The sequence below is a fragment of the Octodon degus genome, unplaced genomic scaffold (genome assembly GCF_000260255.1).
Source record: "Octodon degus isolate 3935 unplaced genomic scaffold, OctDeg1.0 scaffold00123, whole genome shotgun sequence".
NCBI classification, from domain to species: domain Eukaryota; kingdom Metazoa; phylum Chordata; class Mammalia; order Rodentia; family Octodontidae; genus Octodon; species Octodon degus.
Genome location: NW_004524699.1, coordinates 4,789,187 through 4,808,145, shown reverse-complemented (window position 1 = coordinate 4,808,145; position 18,959 = coordinate 4,789,187). Strand labels below are relative to the sequence as shown.

Sequence of the window (18,959 nt, the reverse complement as noted above, 5' to 3'; positions counted from 1 at the left end):
TCTGAGATTGCATTTTGCTCCTTCTCGTTGTCATTTTGTGTAGCACTGTCTTCTGACCTTTGTTGTAGATCTTTGGTGCAGTTATAGCCTTAGCACCTACTGAAGTTCAGGTGCAGATCTACAGAGTTTGTATTTATCCAGCTGTGCCTCGCTTGGGTCTGGCTGCTGTGCTCAGCTCCTTCCTGCTGCCGCCCTTCGGAGTGAACCTGTTGTGCCCCTCTGGCAAGATGTTCTGCTCCTGGACTAGCTGGGTGGTTCTGTCCCCTACACTCTCTGCAGGGACTGCAGCTGCAAAGTTTCACCCCAGGCCTGTATGCCAGGCCTGAGCTGAGGGGACAAGGTGGAGTAGGGGGGAGAGGAAGCTCTCCCACACACTCACCGGGCCTGGGCTAGAACTGGATCTGGGGGTCCTGAGAACACAGCAGAAGTTCTCACTCAATGGTAGGAGTGGGGGGACTGTGGAGTGGTGGGGGGTGTCCCAAGGGAGTGGAAGAGGGTCCTCCCTACGCTGCACCTGGGCCTGGGCCGGACAGGTCCTGCCGTGCAGGGTAGCTGGAAGCTCTCCCACACATTCAGCGGGTCTGGGCTAGGGCTGGATCTGGGGGGTCCCGAGAATGCAGCAGAAGTTCTCACTCAGCGGGTGGGGGGGGGGCTGCAGAGTGGTGGAGGTATCCCAAGGGGGTGGAAAAGTGTCTCCCACGCTGCGCCTGGGCTTCGACTGGGTAGGTCCCGCCTGCGCATGGTAGCCGGGAGCTCTCCTGCAAAAATATTAATTTAAATTATTTATCGCAGATTTTTCGTTATATCACAGTATTTTGCCGTACCGTACAGTATATGTATGTCATTAAAATTACGTCGGTTTATGAGTTTAGAAAATGGTTAAGAACAGTAGAATTGTTCTTTGGGGCTGGGAGACGGCTCAGTGGAATAAGTGCAGCCCTGGCAAGTGCAGGGGCCTGAGTTCAGTCCCCGGTTCCGCCAAGAAAAAAGTGTTCTTAAAGGTGTGGGAAAGGTTTATAAAGCCTTAAAAGTATATCAATCCTAAAATAAATATTATATTGCTACTTCACTGATTTTCCCTTATCACGGGGGTGTCAGAAACGTAACCTCCATGATAAGTGAGGGACGAGTGTATTTCGTTGTGTATGTTGTTTGAGACAAATAGAGTCCCACTACGCCAGGCCTGAGCTCACCGTACAGCCCAGCAGTCCTCCTGCCTCAGCCTCCCAAGCGCGGGGATTAGAGGCTGGTGCCATGCCCGGCGTAGTGAGTTCTGGATTCCACGTGTGCACCATCACCCTTGGCACACACACTCTTCTGGAATGCCTCCTCCGGGCAGAGCTCTGCACTCAGACCACAGGGTCCATGGATAAATAAAGCAAGGACATACGAGCTGGGTGTCACACGCGTATGATCCCAGCACTCGAGGGTGAGGCAAGTTCAAGGCCAGACTGAACTACATAGCAAGATTCCCTCTTAAAGTCAAAAAGAAATAAAGGGCCGGCCAGATAGCTCAGAGGATTAAAGTGCCTGTTTAGGCAGACGCAGGGACCAGGGGCTGGATCCCCAGTGTGCCAGCCCTGCCCCCTGGCGCGCTGAGACCATGACTGAGACTGGGTGTGTTGGCGTGCATCTGTAATCCCAGCGCTTGGGAGCCTGAAAACAGGAGAATCACTATGAGTCCGATCTGTGTAGTGAAACCCTGTAGACCCTGTACTAAATACATTAAAAAATAAAATAAAATAAAAAATAAGGCAGGACATGTGAGTGCTTAGAGGTAGAGCCTGGGGAAGCCATTGAGAAGAGATCCAACCATGCCACAGGACGAACACCAGGATCCTGGATGCCAGGCTGTGACTCTGACCTTGTCCACACACAGCCTGTCTTCATGTTTGGGGTGAAAGCATTAGTTCTGGCACCTTTTAAAATAACAATAGTAGCGTTTCACTTCAATTGAAAGAATGAGCAGAAGTCTGGATGAACCACGGTGCTGTTCAGTTTGGTCACAGAAGTGCTGAGGCCTGCAGTCTGAACACGCCGCCAGCCAACAGGCTGAGCAGTGGCCGGCGCGCCGGCGTCTCCTCCTCCTGGCGCGTCTTCCTTTGGACTCTGCTCTCAGTGGCGCTCCTGGGGGGTCAGAGGGCCCCTGATGTTAAACAGCGTGTAATGTTTTTGTGCAGAAGTATTTTCTGGATCTAAACTTGTAAATTCAGCAGCACCTGCGTGGATTTTTCGAGGACTTTATCGAAGCTGCTAGATAGTTGGCACTCGAGGGAAAGCATGGTAGAGTGGAAGTAGTGATGCAGAATGCAAGCGAGTGTGCATTAAGTGACAGCATGAAGCCCCCAACATGCTGAGAAGCACATCTGGAAACATGGGGCTGGGCATGGTACTGCATATTTTAAGTCCTAGCACTCGGGAGGTTGAGGCAGGAGGACCCCTGTGAGTGAGTTTGAGACCATCCTGAGCTATGTAAAGTAGACACTGCCTCAAAAAAAAAAAAAAAAGAAAAAGAAAAGAAAGCCAAAACATGGGTGTGTCTGAGGGCTGGGTGAAGAAGCTAACAGTAGCTCCTGGTGGGTGTCGGAGCTACTCATGAGGTGCCACTGATGGGGCACAGAGAGGTGGGTAGTAGAAGTAGTTTTCTATGAGCTCATTTCTCTGAGCCAAAATGGGCCTTCCAAACTGCTTGTCCCTTTGACATACTTCCTGTCTTTGGCAGCCCTCCCTGTGCAGGCCACAGCCAGCGACTCCTGGAGGAAAGCTGTCACTGCCTTCAGTGGCACCGAACCCAGCTCCACCGAAGTAAGTGTGCACCCCGGCCAGCGTACTCTGGCCATGCTGGCCCCAGCTTTGCCCCGCTGCGGGCCTGCCCCAGAAGCCCCTCCACAGGCCCTCACTCACTGTGTTGTCAGTCTTGTCTCTGGCTTATGCGTGGTCCCTCCTGGAGCCAGGGAGCAGGGATGACAAGGGAGACTCCAACCTGGTAGGGCTCTGGAAGGAGGGTGGCGTTCTCTGGTCTAGTGTGAGCAGAAGGCGCTTGGCGGTCTTCAGGATACCCTGTGTAGTGGTCAGGAGCAGGGCAGGGCACTCGTGCAGTAATGTACCCTGCCGGACATGGCGGGCAGGCCTGGGCCAGGGCTGGGACTAGAGGGCAAGTGGCTGGGGGACATGTGTGAGTGCTGTGTGCAGTCTTCCTTGAGGTGCCTGTGGTTTGAAGCCAGGAACAGGGCTCTAACCCGTCTTTGCTCCGCACAGCAGGGTTTTAAGAGCAGCCAGGGAGACAGTGGCGTCGACCTGAGCGCAGAGTCTCGGGAGTCGTCTGCGACCTCCTCACAGCGCAGCTCCCCGTACGGTACTCTGAAGCCAGAGGAGATGAGCGGGCCGGGCCTGGCGGAACCCAAGGCCGACAGCCACAAGGAGCAGGCCCAGAAGCAGTCGGAGCAAAAGGTAACCTGGAAGTTCCCACTGTGGTGGCCAGGGCCTGCGTGGAAGGGGCCATTGTGTTGTGTTCCTGCTGGTGGCTGGGCCACCCGAAAGCTGGAGATAGCGTGTCTCAGCCTCTGCTTTTCCACCAAGGATGTGGAACAAAGCTCGGGACCGAACAAGGAGCACAGACCAGGACCCATCGGCAACGAGCGGTCTCTGAAAAATAGGAAGGGGTCAGAGGGAGCCGAGCGGCTGCAAGGGGCTGTTGTCCCGCCTGTCAATGGAGTGGAGATTCACGTGGACTCCGTGCTGCCAGTGCCACCCATTGAATTTGGAGTTAACCCAAAAGTGAGGCTTTGTTTTCTTTTTTTTCCTTTGGTACTTGGAGAGGTGGGGGCTGAGACAGATGTGCATCCTGTGTTGAGAGATCAACAGTCTTGGAAGAGTGTTGGCGTGGAGTCTGGGACCCGGCAGGTGCCACCAATGGCAGTCGGAATGGCCTCACACCAGCTGGGCTTCCAGGTGGCCAGGGGCAAGGACAGGGAGAGAGGAGGATTGGGGCAGTTTTCTGGCATATGATCATCCTGCTCCTAGTGGCTTCGTGGGTGTTTCGGGGTGCCGAGCTCTGGGCAACTCACATTCATGTGTCTCGGGGGAGAGATGACCACAACTGTGTCCTTCTTCCAGGACTCCGATTTCAGTTTGCCACCTGGCTCTGCCTCTGGACCTGCAGGAAATCCAGTCGTGAAACTTCAGGACGCTCTGGCCAGTAATGTAAGTCTGCGCTTCCTCTGCCACGCCCTTGGTCCCGACACGTGTTCACTCTCGACTCAGACCACCTACCTGGGCTGTTTCTACCTATGCCTGGGTGTTGTGACCCTCTGGTGTGGTTGATGTCATTCCTCAGGTCTGGGGTGGTTGCTTCCTTTGGTTTCCTGTCTGTACCAGGCTTGGTCAAGTCCTGCGTGGACTTCTGATGGCCAGCAGGGGCTGGAGGCATAGGAGGAAAGACCCCTGTGTGCCCATCTCCCCGGGGTCCCCACAGCCTGGCTCTGAACACTGTGACCCCAGAGCCCTCCCTGCCCCTGTGCCCTGCTCAGGGCTACCGCCAGCCTGTGCAATGATTTCTGCATACTGCTTGGTGGAGGGGTGTTGGGTGGAGCTGCCGAATGAGTGAGGTTTGCTGGACAGTGTTTCTGAAAAGGTTCAAGGCGTACTAGTGCTGCAGGATACTGACAGGCATGAGAACAAGTTCTGTGTTCACCAAGTTGCCCTATTTGAGGTTCTGTTTCCTCCAGTGTTTTTATCCTTATGTCATCCTCGTCACCAAGGGCCAGTGCCAAGGTCTCAGTGATGGAATTCCAATAGATCCTTCTGACCCTCCACTGTGGACTCAAAAGCAGGGAGATGACGAGGACAGTGACTGAGAGACCGGGCAGCCCTCACCATGGAGATTTCTCAGAGATGCTCACGTTCTCACATTGCCTGGCCCTGCCCGAGAACCTAGCACAGGACTTCCCACCAGTGTGCCAGCGACCTCTTTCTCAGTTTCCCGAGGCACTGAGTGACAGGCAGACGCTCTCTCCCTACCCCTGGGCATCTCTCCAGTCCACTTTTATGTTCCTTGGAGAGGACAGTCCCTGAATGAATGGCTCTGCAGGGGTGTCGACGGACTTCCGTGAGGAAGTGGAGGAGGGCATCCCCTTGAGGGGCCTCAGTCATGGCTGGGGGCCATGCAGACAAGCCTGAAGGGCCACCTTGTTCCCTTGTTTCCATCTGTGTCTTCCATGGTTTCCTTTCTCCCGATCTCCAGGCAGGGTTAACACAAAGCATTCCCATTCTCCGGCGGGATCATCACATCCAGAGGGCCATCGGTCTGTCCCCTATGTCCTTCCCCACAGCTGACCTCACACTGAAGGTGACTGGGCCTTGAACAGGGTGAAAAGGTGGAGGGGAGGAGCCGGGGTTCCCACCAGGCCTGGTAGTAATTCGCATCCTTTCTTCTCTTTGCCTCTGAAGATGGAGTCTGCGCGCAAGGCTTGGGAAAACTCGCCCAGCTTGCCGGAGCAGAGCTCCCCAGGGGGTGCGGGCTCAGGCCTCCAGCCTCCAGCCTCGGTGGGTGCCTCCAATGGAGGGAACTACAGCTCCTTCGGCGGAGTGTCCATGCCACCCATGCCTGTGGCCTCTGTCGCGCCTTCCGCTTCAATGCCAGGTACTGTGCCCTGAGCGCTGTGTACCACCAGCCCTCAATGTAGGGCATGCGTGGAAGGACACATTGTAAGTCTGGTGGTCACAGCTTTCTAGGCCCTGCAAGTGCACCCCATACTTCCCAACTGTGGGTCACAGTGAGCCTCTCCTACCCCATGGTAAGGGCAGTGGCCTTGAGTCAGAGCCAGTTAATGTGGGGGCCATGCCACCTCTGGCAGTGGGCAGCTCACCAGGCCACAGCTTGCTTCTCTGAAGTGGCCTATGACAGTGCTGCATGTGCTAGCCACACCATGAAGCGAGGACTCACCTAGAAGGTTCCCTCCAGCAGAGGTAGCTGTTTTTGTCCTTGTCACCATCCTTTGGGGTATTGGTACTGGAGCATGTAGGGACTCTGAGGGCCAGTGCCAAGGTCTCAGTGATGTGGTTCCAATAGATCCTTCTGACCCTCCACTGTGGACTCAATAGCAGGGAGATGACGAGGACAGTGACTGAGAGACCAGGCAGCTCTTCCGTCAGTAGTGGCCTCCTGAAGGCGGGGGCTTTGGATGAGCGCTGAGGCAGGCTCTGCTCTCTGCTCTCAGTGCAGAGTCCCTGGGGCAGGTGGACAGTGCTCACGAAGGGGACCGTCATCCACAGCCCAACTTGACCTTTCTGCCTTTCCTGGGTAATTTCCAGGCAGCCACCTTCCTCCTTTGTACCTGGACGGCCATGTGTTCGCAAGTCAGCCCCGGCTCGTTCCTCAGACCATACCTCAGCAGCAGAGCTACCAGCAGGTGAGGACTGGCAGGGGAGGCATGTGGTCCAGGCTGGTGTCCTCATCCCCTTGCTTCCTGTGTTCTCCCACATGACACACTGCATCCAGAGAATATTGGTTGAATGAATAAAATCAGAGACAAGAATGGACTCAATGCCGTAGGCCTCACGTTTCCTTCTTGGAGGTGTCTTTCCCAGGTCTTAGCTGGGAAGTGATCTGAGACAGTGTCTTCTGTGGTGAGCAGGGCTCCTTCTGATGCAGGGAATTGGGGCCTGGACCCCAGGCCTGAGGCATTAGAGAGGGACTGTGGAAACAGAGGGCTTCACTTTGCTGCAGGGCCAGCACGCTTACTGCGCTGCACAGGTGGGGCTCTCTGCAGGGTTCCTCTGAGAGCTGGTGTCCAGTTTCCTGGTCAGTTCTCGCCTGTGTGCCCCCATCGCAGGAGCTGTCCAATAGGATCTGCTCCTGGTGCACATTCGGGGGCTGGACAGAGCTTTTTTTGTTGTTGTTGTTTTTGTGGAACCAGGGATTAAACTCAGGCCCTTGCACCTACTGAGCTATCTCCCTGGCTCTTTTTTTTTTTTTTTTTATGTATTTAGTACATACATTATTCTATAGGGTCTCACTATGTAGACTGGACTCTTAGTAATTGTCCTGTTTTCAGCCTCCTAAGCGCTTACAGGTGTGCACCGTCACACCCAGTCTCCACCGCTATGTCAGCACACCCCCAGGGGCAGGGCTGGCACACCATGCCGGGGATCAAACCCCAGTCACTGCACTTTGTGTAAATAGGGACTTCAATCCACTGAGCTATCTGGCAGGCCCTCTTATTTATTTTTTGTATTTTAGGGAAGGGTCTACAGGGTGTTCAGGGTCTCACTACTAGATCGGACTTGTAGTGATCTGCCTGTTTACAGCCTCCCAAGAGCTGGGATTATAGGCCCGCGCCACCACGCCCAGTCTCAATTGGCATCTCAGCACGCCCCGGGGGCAGGGCCAGCATGCAGGCCTGGGTATCGAACCCCCAGCCCTTGTGCCTGCTTGCAGGCGCTTTAATCCGCTGAGCTGTTTGGTTGGTCCTCATTTTTTTTTTATTTTATTTTTTATGTATCTTACCTCTGTCTTAAAAGATATTCTTCAGTATCACATTTAGCTTTGTGAGATTGTATACAACTACATATACAGGGCCGGGGAGATGGCTCAGTAGAATAAGCGCTTGCCCAAGGGCCTGAGTTCGATCCCTGGTTCTGCAAAAAAACAAAAACAAAAAAACAACAAAAAACAACAACAAAAAAAACAAAACAAACAAACAAACAAAAAAAACAAAACCAACTAGGTATACAATTGTATGTAGATTGTGTATAACTGTATATAACTGGTTCATACCGTGTGTATATTTCATTCAGCATTACATTTTGTTTCTGAAATTTGCTTCCAGCTATAGATACAGCCAGGATCCTTTCTTGCTGCTGAATGGATCACAGTGTGGGGTATATGGTGGCTTGGGACTGCTCCCCAGTTTTCACTGGGGGCCTCATACCAGGAGGAAGGGAGTCCAGGCTGGATTCTGAACCGTGCACTGGGGCAGTGACCCAGCCGCCACCTACCACGTGGGGTTTGGGAGCAGGGCCACCCGGTAGGGCGTGCCGTCAGCACCTGGCTTCTGTTCACAGGCTGCCGCTGCCCAGCAGATCCCAATCTCCCTTCACACGTCTCTGCAGGCCCAGGCTCAGCTTGGGCTGAGGGGCGGGCTGCCCGTTTCCCAGTCCCAGGAGATCTTCAGCTCCTTGCAGCCCTTCAGGTGAGCTCCTATGCAGACTGGAGTGCAGCCAGGGCTTTGTCCTGTGGCTGCCGGTGGACTCAGTGTGGGGACAGTGTCCATCCCTGTGTGCCTCCCTCCTGCATGCACCAAGGGCCCTGGGCTTTGGCATCATGTCTTTATGTGCCAGAGCGTGGATGTGGCCATTGATTTCTCCAGACCAGCAGCATCAGGCCACTCAGGCCCCCTCAGTGGTGCTCTGGGGCAGTGGGGACCTCAATTCTGGCAAGCCTGCGGGATCCTGGTGGTCACTGGTGTCGGGATCGCCGGCTTTGGGATTGCCAGAGGGCTCATCCACCTGACCGTGTGTCCATCTACTTGTGCAGGTCTCAGGTGTATATGCACCCCAGCCTGTCTCCGCCTAGCACCATGATCCTGTCTGGAGGTACAGCCTTGAAGCCTCCATATTCAGCATTCCCAGGCATGCAGCCCCTGGAGATGGTGAAGCCCCAGTCTGGCTCTCCCTACCAGCCCATGAGCGGAAACCAGGCCTTGGTCTATGAGGGCCAGCTCGGCCAGGCTGCTGGGCTGGGTGCCTCCCAGATGCTGGACTCCCAGCTGCCACAGGTCAGGAGTCAGTCGCCCTTGCCTTCCAGCAGCCAGTGCTTTCTGGTGACCGCCCCATCCCTGCACTGCCCTGTGTGTGCTGACGTGGCCCTCATAACCCGCTGATGTTCTGCCTTGCTGAGCTCAGCCTCGCCCATGTGGTCTGTTCTGAGACCCTGCTTTCCCCCAGTTGGAGGCCATTTCGGCTCCCCGAAACTGTGGCTGTCGGGGGGGTGGTGTTCCTATATCCTATTAGTCTTTTCTCTCTGAATCCCCACCAAAGTCTACCCTACTCACAGTACCAAATCCCTCGTTTGAGCAGGAGTTCTCTCCTGTCTGCTGTGCTGTCTGGTCCATCTACTCTGTCACTATTAGTAACTGGGCCTCTTCCCCTTTCCACACCCGTGATCCTCAGTGGGTCTTCTGGCTCTGCCTTGAAAGGGGATGCAGCACCCCCCACGTGAACCCCTGCTCCCTCAGACTCACTTTGTGCCCCAGGGCCCTCCAGCCTGCAGTCGCAGCAGCCAGGGCAGTCCCTTCAGTGAGGCCACACAAGTGCTACACCCACCACGGCGTATCCCCACCACCTTCATCCTTAACCTGCCGTGCCCTGAGCCGGAGCGTGAGCGAAAGCACGTGGTGCCACATGTCTCAGTGATGGAATTCCAATAGATCCTTCTGACCCTTTACTGTGGACTCAACACAGGGAGATGAAGAGGACAGTGACTGAGAGACGCAGGGTGGCCCACCCTTCTCGTTCTGGACTTAGGCTTGCAGGCACCTGGCGCAGCACGCTTCAAACTGACCTCGCTCTAGCTGGGGCTTGTTTCCCATACCCCGTAATGCAGAGTAGTACACCGATGATCATATTTGTTTTTCACTCAGGGCCCAGAGGTACACTTCCTGCGCAACTTGCATCTTTTGGCACTTAGTATGGCTATTGATTTTGGGGTGGTGCTAGTTATTATTTCCTGGTGCTTTTAATTCCTCCTTTCCTTCCAGCCCAGGCAGCTCACTAGGGTGTGTGCACGCGCATGTGCATGCACGCACACACACGGCCCTGAGCAGCCTGTAGCTGTGTCCAGTGGTTGTCTGTGGCGTCCACGGCACCTGTGCTTTGTGGGCTGTGGCACGGAGAGCTACAGATGTGTGCAGCTCCGTGCAGAGGTGCAGAGGTGCGGTTAACAAGTGTGGTACATGTGTGTGATGGGCTTTTTCCCTGATGTCTGCTCCTCTTCCTGACTGTCCTGTTGTCCAGCAGCTGACCATGCCACTGCCTCGGTACGGCTCTGGGCAGCAGCCACTGATCCTGCCACAGTCCATTCAGCTGCCAGCGGGGCAGAGCCTCTCTGTTGGGGCCCCCCGAAGGATTCCTCCACCTGGGTCCCAGCCACCAGTCCTGAACACCAGCAGAGAGGTAAAGGTGACCCATCCACCTGTGTTCCGGGGAGGGACCTAGCTAGGACCCACTGTGTAGAAAGTTGCAGGTCTTGGCCTCCCAGATTGTGGCTTTCCTGTGAGGCAGTCCTCAGCATTCCAGAGGTCAGGGACTCCTGTTTCTGTGTATGCTCATAACAAAAACAAGCTTGGGTATAGGTGAGACAGCAAAACGGAAGGAAGCCATAGCTGAGGACAGCCATCACAGATGGCAGTCAAGACCCTGGCTGGGGTACAGGCCCGAGGGCCAGGAGCCTGTATTTCTGACTGGGTCCAGGTGGCTCTGCTGTGGATGACATCTGGGTGAATGCCGACAGTACGGCCAATCCCTTCTGGCTGTGTAGTTTGCTCTCCTGCCCTGCTTGAACAACAAACATAGCCAGGTGTGGTGGGGCATGTCTGTAATCCCAGCACTGAGGAGGTTAATGCGGGAGAATCACAAGTTCATGACCAGCCTCAACCACATAGAGAGATCCCGTCTCAGAGAGCAACAACAACAAAAACCCCACACAGTTAGATCTTTCTTGCCTCTAAGAAGCCTCTTTTGAGCCTGGGCCATCTCTGGGGCCATCAGATGACAGTTTGCTTCTTGGTTCCTTTAGTCCTCTCAGATGGAGCTGAAAGGCTTCCACTTTGCCGACAGTAAACAGAATGTTCCTACAGGAGGCTCCATACCATCGCCACAGACCTACAGGTACAGAGCACTCTAGGGGCTGGGGCTGAGGGCACTGTGGACGTGACCCTCAGAGACTCATAGGAGCTCTTCGGCCCTGTACCAGCAGCCAAAGAGCTCCAGGACATGGTCCTCATGGTGGGCCCATGTGTCGCCAAGAAGTCTGTGGGGTGTGCTTGTGCTTTAGTTAACCATGGGAGGATGCTGGGGATTGGAGAGACTGGATTTGGTTTTCATCATTTGAATAAGATGTGCTAGATTGAAACAGCTTTCTAGAGGGGAAAGAACAGCCCTGCTGGGCAGCTTTCTGTTGCTGGTGGTGAGGGCTCTCTACCCCAAGTTCTTGCACCTACTTTTGTTTCCCTCTGTCTCCATCCCGTAATTGTCTTAGCCTGATTCGGAGGCAGCTTTATTGGGTTCACAACAAGATCCACAGGCCCCCTGTGCTGGGTGAGAAGGTGGCTGTGCCCCTGGGCTGTGAGGGTGGGTACATGTCAACTCCCGTTCACACAGGACATTCCTGGGCCTCCTCTTGCATTTGCAAATGAGTGGGACAGACACATACAATGCACAGTGCTGTGTACAAGAGACATTAACACTGTCACCCCAAGTGCTAAATCACGCCGCCAGCAGGCACTCTGCAGTTAGAGCCCAGCTGTGATGGGCTACCACAGTGGTCATTCTGCCCATGCAGCTAGGCTGGGGGTCCTCTGTGTCATGGCTCTGCATTTCCAACCCACGCTTCTAGAGAAAGACTTTGATTTTTTCCCATTTCATCTTTTTTCTGTCCTTGCAGTCTTGGCTTTGCTGTTGAGTGTGTCGGTACATTTTGTTTCCTACCATTACCCATTGCTAGAGCGGCACAGCAGGATTGTGTGGCCAGAACACAGAGTGGGATGTGGCATGGGGCACGAGGGCAGGGAGGGATCAAGGGCTCCCACTTGCTCCAGCCCTCTGCTGTCACAGAGCGGGCTGCAGAAAACAGACTCATGCCACAAGCTGCTTCTACGTGTTTGCAGCTGCGGCCAGGCAGCAGCTTCACTCCTGGAGGGCACAGCTACAGGGCCAAGGACTTGGGGAGGGCGGACCATTTCTTTCTGAAATGACCCAGTGTGACAGCTATATATAGAGAGAGAATTTTTAAAGAATCTTGAGATTATCTAAAGTATACAAGAGGGGTCTGGGAGTGCTGCTTCAATCCCCAATACCCCCAAAAATGTACAGGAGAATGTTATATGTAAACACCACCCCATTTCATGTAAGGGGTTTGAGTATCATCTGTGGGGGTTCTAGAGTACTTGTGTAGAGACAGGGTCTCACATGTAATTCAGGCTGGCCTTGAACTCACTGTATTGTAGCCTAAACTTGCAGAGAACCTTCTGCCTCAGCCTCCCAAGTGCTAGGATCACAGGTGTGTACCACCATACCCAGCGGGATGGGCAGATTTAGAAACCTAACTAGCAGCCTGTTCTCATGGAAGGGAAGAGTTTGTGGAAAACAGGCTGTTGAGGCATGCCCTGCACAACGGGTCCCTGGCCAGCACTGGGTGTACCGTGCCTGAGAGGGCTTTTTCAGATAGAGCCGCCACCACGGCACAGGGTCTCAGCAGTTCCTGGTGGGCTCTGCACAACACTCGCGCTTGTGGCCCACAGAACCTTTTCCTGTAGCACCTGCTGCCACACGCTGATATAAGGAGTCACGTGGAGCGCAGAGCAGGACCCTGGCCTCTCCTAGGGTATCTCCTAGCAGTGTCAAGGTGGACAGTGACAACCACCCTTCCCCTTTCTGCATTCTTGCTATCTCGGGTCTATTTTTTTTCCATCTGAGAGCTTTCCCGTGGCGCAGGGCAAGTGCCTCTGGCCAGAGGGACCTTCCTTCCTTGTGCCTCCTACATGCTAGGCTTTGACTCCGTTTCTGTGGTGACGCATGTGTATTCTCAACCCCTGCCTTTGGTTTTTTCAGGCCTAGCTCTGCTAGCCCCAGTGGGAAGCCCTCTGGATCAGCAGTTAACATGGGCTCTGTGCAGGGACACTACGTTCAACAGGTAGAAGTTGGCTTTCCAGACCCTGCAGCCCTGAACACTTAGGCCTGTCTCCCAGCGCCAAAGGAGAAGGGATTGTCCAACCAATTGAGTGCTCCTTTAATAAAGACATGCCCTAGCATGAGCTGGCCGCCTGAGCCCCTTCTGGTGAAGGCATGTCTCTTCTTGATGGGCATCTGGATCCTTCCTTGTCCTGCAGAGAGGGAAGGATACTGGTTCCTAAGAGGAGGTGATGCCAGCAGGTGGGCCCCCCCGCCATGTGGGGCTGCCCTGGCGCTCTGGGAGACCCAGTTAGGCCTATGGGTTAGTGTTAGCAGCTGGGGTGTGTGCACGTGCTAGCTCTAGAAAGTGGCGTGTCTTGTCTGTCGCGGCTGGGTGGGATCACAGAGAGAACTAAGCTCCTCTGATTCTCAGTGAGGATTTCTGTGTCTTCCTGCGGGCACTATTTTCTTCCCTCCTCTGAAGCGTATTCTGGGGCTCCAGAGCTCAGGACCTGGGGGGAGGGCAGCTGCTCTCATCGCATCCCTCACTGCAGGTTCCTCTGGGGTCACCACATGGTGTCTGTTGGAGGAACTTCCAAAGTTTTTCCCAGAGTTCTGGGCACTGAGAACTCTGGGCACACCCTCCACTGTGCGGAGCTACAGATTCAGAACCTTGAATGGGAATCTTCAGGCCAGGCGAGGGTCCTGGGGAAAGGGTCTTGCACAGTAGGTGTGACTGAGTCACGGTCAGGGGTCCAAGAGAACCAGGTGCCTGGCTCCTCCCCACTGCGGACAGCCTGGGACTCAGGGCTCGTGGGGTACACTTGAAACTGCTGGAAGGATTTTCTTTTGCCTGTGGGGCCTGGGGTGCGCTGATTTGAAAAGGTTCTGGTCAGAAAGTGTCTGCCCCAGGACGTACCATCGCTGAATTCTTTGTGGAGGACCTGGTGTCTCTCTGCCTCTCCAAATCACTGCACTCGATGCCCATGGGGAGGGAACAGGACAGTCAGACACTAGGTTCCTTACTAGAAGAATGACAGAATTCTAAGTCTGATCCTTCACAAAGGGACAGACATCTCAGAGTAGGTTTTCTTGGTGACTCAGGAGCAGGAAGGGAATGGTAGGAGCTGTGCCTCTGAACAGATGTTTCTGCCTTAGAGTCACTTTTTCTTTTTCCCATTCATCTGTCCAAAGGCCAAACAGCGAGTGGATGAGAAGCCCAGCTTGGGAGCCGTGAAGCTGCAGGAGGCTCCCTCGGCCACTTCCCAGATGAAGCGCACCGGAGCCATCAAGCCTCGGGCAGTCAAAGTGGAGGAAAGTAAAGCCTGATTTGCCTGGCCGCCACCTTGCCTCACCCCAACAGGGACAGTGCCACCATCTGGCCTGGACAGGACAACCACCACTTGGAAACCTCACTGGATCCAGCACTCACCGGCCTGGACGAAGAGGTCCTCCTCTCCTCCACCCCTGAAAGCTCCATTGTCAACCAGCTCACACCGTGGAAATGTGGCATTGACCTGCTTGCTTCACGACAAAAAGAGCACCGACTCCCTCCCTTCCTCCCTCCCTCCCTCCCTCCCTCCCGTCCCCTCCTTCCCAGTGACTGGAGTGAGTCGCCTTTCGTGCGTGCACCGCAGCCCTACTGCCCGCCCCACCCCCAGCCACAGTGGCTTGGCAGCAGGGTCATTTTAGCCTGAAGCTTTTTGTTTTAAAAGCAGCTAAGGTTTTTTACAAAGGGGAAAGGAAAAAAAAATGCCAGCTACGTCTGTACAGCTGAACTTTTATACGTTCCTTGCTGTCCTCTCCCTAGCCCGCTCTGCTGTCCCTAATGGTCTCCTTTTACCTTGTCCTGTTGGATGTGTCACTGCGACACCTTAAGAGATGGCTTTTAAGAACCTGCTCCCCCAAGCTGGTCACCTTTTGGCCTCACTGAGGGAGGACACAGCTGTGAGCACTGGGGTTTGCTTGCCGCTGGAGGCTGCAGGGGAGCAGAGCAGAGGGCAGGGGGCATCACAGTTGGGTGCCAGGCCTGGCCTCACATCAGGCCTTGTAACGCGAGTTTCAGGAATTTTGGACCTGGGCTCTGCTGAAGCCATTGGACAGCTGACTGGGGTGCATTATTGTGGGGGTACGGTTCCTGTCATTTCCGAGATTGGCCAAGATGGCCCAAGTGGGCAACACACCACAGGCCCCACTGGTGGGTGTGCTTTGCTTCGGGCCCTGCACCCCTGCCTTTGGGGGCCACTGTGTGCATCACTTCCTCTCCTCAGCCTTTCATGACCCATAACTTGCTGCCTCTGTGAGCCTGCAGTGTCCCACCCAGCACATCACTAAATCACAGTGGCAGGAACTCACGGACATCAGCTTGGCGGTGGCTGCAGCAAAGGCATGTGGTTCCTAAAGCACAGTCATGGGGTCTGTCCTGGTTGGGTTAGGGGACTCTGGTCAAATGGGTGGGTGGGCCTCTAGTTCCAGAAAAGCTTAGCAGCCCCTGAAACGCAGCCTCTTGAGTCTACAGAGCTGCCTCATGGAAGGCTACTATGAGCCACTGCTGTGGGCTTGTTTTAAAGTCAGAAAGAGGAAGTCATCCCTACTCCATCATTTCAAGCAAAGTACAGGAGAACTTCCAGTTCCTCAACTGCCTTTAGAGTTCACCACCTGACTGCGGAAACTGCTGTGTGCCCTACTGGTGTCCCTGAGACTTGGCTTGGAGAGTTTGCTGTACATGCAGGGGCTTGGCCATGCCCACAGCCTGCTCTCGTCACCACGGATGTGACAGCTGCTCAAGTTCTGAACTGTGTCTAGTGTGGAGCCTGAGGAAGGATATACCTTAGGGACTCCGAATCCACGTTTGGTCATTCTATGTCAATGTGGGGGGGGGGGTCACCCTGCACCCCCAGCACGCAGTATGGTGTAGTCCCAGTGGCATCTGAACGGAGCAGTCTTACTGGAAGATGCTTCTCTGCTTCATCTAGAACACTTGGCCGCTCTCCCCCTTGCCTCCACCCGCAGATCTTCCTAGCTTGTCTTTTCTCCATCCCATCAGCCTTTACTCTTCCATCTTTTCTCAAAGGGCCGTCCACTTGGAGTCTCTAGCACTGGTCTCCCCAGGTCTCATTGCTCTCCTCCCCATGCAAGTGTCTGGTCCCTGTCCCTGTGGTGAGTTCTCTATCCTCCCCGCTCCCACTAGCAGCCAATGGATGAGCCTGGTCAGCTGGAGCCTGTGGCCACCTCTGCCTGTTCCCTTTAAAAACACAGCCAGACCTGCTCACGTGATGCTGGTGCACATGATTTATCCAGTTCAACAGAACGGTCCTGGGTGCTGTTAGAAATGCAAGATGTGCCCTTTAGGCAGGCCTACAGTAAGAGTGACAGTCACCTGAAAAAAAGTCACCTGATCTCAGCCCCTTTGCACCCTGTATTTCTTCCTCTCTCCTCCTCACCCTAAAAAAAAAACAAAAAACACTAGAATTTATTTATATGTATTGATGTTGTAGGTCTAGGTGAAAAAGTAAATGTTCCATTTCTCTATTTATATATAATGTCTGAATTACTCTGCAGGAAAGGCCAGGAATTTGCATGTAAAGTTCAGTGCTTTTGCCACTGTGACCTCAGCTGTGGGTTCTTCCCTGCTGAGATGCAGGTTTAAAACTAGGCTGTGGGGGCAGAGCACAGGCCTCAGGCCCCCTGCCTCCCAATCCCTTCCATGGTCTGAGTAAACAGTTCTTAGTACAGAGATTATTTATGGTGCAATATCTCTTATGTGGTTTTCGAGCCAAGCTCATGGTAATAGGATTGGGGTCTTTGGTTTTAGCCCCCATCCTCAGATTGCATGTGCGTGCGCAGGCTTTGGCCAGGATGCCCTTGGCTGGAATAGGCGAATCCCAGCACCTTATGTGCTTTTCATACTCTGAGGCAATTGGGGGGCAGGTGAGTGCAGAATCTTCTCAGCGAGGCCTATTCCAGTCACCGCCTGACACTGGCAGCTTTGCCAAGGTTGATGGTACTGCCTGTTGCTTGACACCCAAGTGACTTTGTAGTGGTGTTGGTCCTCTGACAGCTCTGGAGTGAAAGTGTGGGGCATCTGAGATTCAAAGTCCACCCTCTGAAAACTGCTGCCAGCTGCATTTGGTCTGATTTTATAACTGTTACTTCCTGTTTTACTTCCATTATTGTTTTCAGACTGAATTCATAGAACCCTTCTGGTTCTGGATTCCATAAGAGGGAAAACAAAGGAGGACTTTATTACACAGCCAGAAAAGTTGGTTGAGTTCCAAAACCGTGGTCATGCCAGCTGCTTCTAGGGATGCTGGAGTAACTTGTTAAACATCACCACTGCCCTCCTGGCTTCTGGATCTGCCTTCCAGATGGTCAGTGGTGAGGTTTATAACTGACTCACCCAGAGAGCAGGAGGTGAGTGTGTTGCTGAGGCAGTGTGTGGCAGGTCTGGCGGAGCCCCTCCCCGACACCTACTGGCTTCCCCTCTGCCAACTAGCTGCATGTTGCCTTCAAACCTGTGTTCCCTCATGCTTTGTGCAGAGCAAGCCTGGGTAGAAGGTCTGTTGGAAATGGCCTTTGATAACTAAGAATACTGGTGTGTATTTGCTTCATCATGTTCTATGATGAAAGGGAAATGCAGATTCCCAAAAAGCCAGCTGTGACTATGAGACTGGTGACCTGAGACAGGTCATCTGGACAGGAGTGGCTCGTGCTGGGGACAGACCCTATCACCCAGCTGTGTTCTTCACCGGAATCACCAACACATGTCTGGCTAGTGAGTGTTAAGGCATGGAAGACCTGCCATGAACTGTTTCTTCATCCCAGCTCAGTGGCCTCCAAGACGGCAGCAGCACCCTGTCTTCAGCATGTCAGGAAGCCGTGTGCGGAGACTCCTATCAAGGCTCTGTACGGAGGGTTTTCTGCACTCTTCCACTGTACTCTAAAGCTTTTGACCTCATGCCTTGTGTAGTAAAAAAGGATTTTGGGGGGTTTTATTTTTTGAGCAGGTTCTTTTTTATTTCTCTTTTTTTTTCATTTTGGCCTTTCCTCTCTTTGTCTTTTCATGTAGACCAGATATTTGAAAGGGCAGACGATGGCTAAAGGTGTACTGTGCAGCTTGTTTATGTGTTTGGGGAAAATTTTACCTCGGATGGGAAACGGAATCATGGATTCACACGCTGTGCTGGACACTCACTCTCCCTTCCCTCCAGTTCAGTACCTGTTGTTTCTCCTTTCAAATATGTGATTGTACTAGCTCTTTCCATATGAAAGAACTCTCCTTATTTAAATAAAAAAAGTAAAAAAAAAATAAAGCTAAACATGCTTTCTCAAGTTGTGTATCCCTTGCTTCCTAGCCATTTGACGAGAGAAAAGAAAAAGGGACATACAGGTGGCAGAACCTGTTTTACAGACCTGTAACATATAAACAGGTGTGGCCTGGCTGGAATGCCTTGGTGGAGCTGGGCTTTGGAAGAGAGGGTCGGAAACTGCTAATGAGCTGCAGCTTCATGGAGCTACAGCGTCGGGCTGTGTCCCTCCCTCTCTGTGGATGGCTCCCAGGTGTGCACAGTATTTGTCTCATTCCACTCCAGTGAAATGACTGACAATGGGGCTGGTGAGATGGCTCAGTGGTCTAGAGCACCTACTTGGAGCAAGCTTGGCGAAGCACAGGGACCGCGGTTCGATCCCCAGCACCACATGCCAGCCAGACCCGCCCCCTGGTGGGCTGAGCTGGCCACACACACACACACACAAAAGAAATGACTGACAATAATTTGATGTGACGTGTGTTGCCACTCCTGGGACAGTTTGTGCATGAAGACAAAAAGGATTTTGCTGCACTTTTGGGTGGGAAAAGAGTGACCCAGGTCTGGGATGATGATTTTTTTTTTTTTTTTTTTTTGCAGAACCGGGGATTGAACTCAGTTCCTTGAGTTTGCCAGTCAAGCACTTATCCTACTGAGCCATCTCCCCGGCCCCCAAAACGGAATAAGTGTTTTTTGTTTTTGTTTTTTTGCTCTGAATGCCCTTAGGCATGGTTTAGCTGGCTGGAGTGTTGTGGGAGTCAAACT

General features: G+C 53.6%; 1 protein-coding gene and 3 non-coding genes across 13 annotated transcripts in view; all 4 read left to right on the top strand.

Moving 5' to 3' along the window:
• The window catches only part of Prrc2b (proline rich coiled-coil 2B), a 59,620-nt gene extending 41,426 nt beyond the window's left edge, over nt 1–18,194 (top strand). For 2 of the 10 annotated variants that reach the window (XM_023700306.1, XM_023700301.1), the window contains exons 19-31: nt 2,723–2,805; nt 3,262–3,450; nt 3,580–3,777; nt 4,117–4,203; nt 5,243–5,347; nt 5,449–5,641; nt 6,313–6,410; nt 8,065–8,192; nt 8,537–8,777; nt 10,018–10,173; nt 10,796–10,887; nt 12,829–12,910; nt 14,083–18,194. In XM_023700306.1, the coding sequence (XP_023556074.1) occupies nt 2,723–2,805; nt 3,262–3,450; nt 3,580–3,777; nt 4,117–4,203; nt 5,243–5,347; nt 5,449–5,641; nt 6,313–6,410; nt 8,065–8,192; nt 8,537–8,777; nt 10,018–10,173; nt 10,796–10,887; nt 12,829–12,910; nt 14,083–14,217 (1,787 nt within the window). In that variant the 3' untranslated portion in view covers nt 14,218–18,194. Of the gene's footprint in view, nt 1–2,722; nt 2,806–3,258; nt 3,451–3,579; nt 3,778–4,116; nt 4,204–5,242; nt 5,348–5,448; nt 5,642–6,312; nt 6,411–8,064; nt 8,193–8,536; nt 8,778–10,014; nt 10,174–10,795; nt 10,888–12,828; nt 12,911–14,082 lie in introns of all 10 variants that reach the window. The other 8 variants (XM_023700304.1, XM_023700298.1, XM_023700299.1 and 5 more) reach the window with 5 other exon arrangements.
• LOC111812427 lies at nt 4,775–4,860 on the top strand. Its single transcript, XR_002817941.1, has one exon. It is a non-coding gene; the product is annotated as a small nucleolar RNA SNORD62 (small nucleolar RNA).
• Nucleotides 6,048–6,133, top strand: LOC111812428. The gene has a single exon (XR_002817942.1). It is a non-coding gene; the product is annotated as a small nucleolar RNA SNORD62 (small nucleolar RNA).
• On the top strand, nt 9,406–9,490 carry LOC111812429. The gene has a single exon (XR_002817943.1). It is a non-coding gene; the product is annotated as a small nucleolar RNA SNORD62 (small nucleolar RNA).
• Nucleotides 18,195–18,959: the final 765 nt, after the last annotated feature.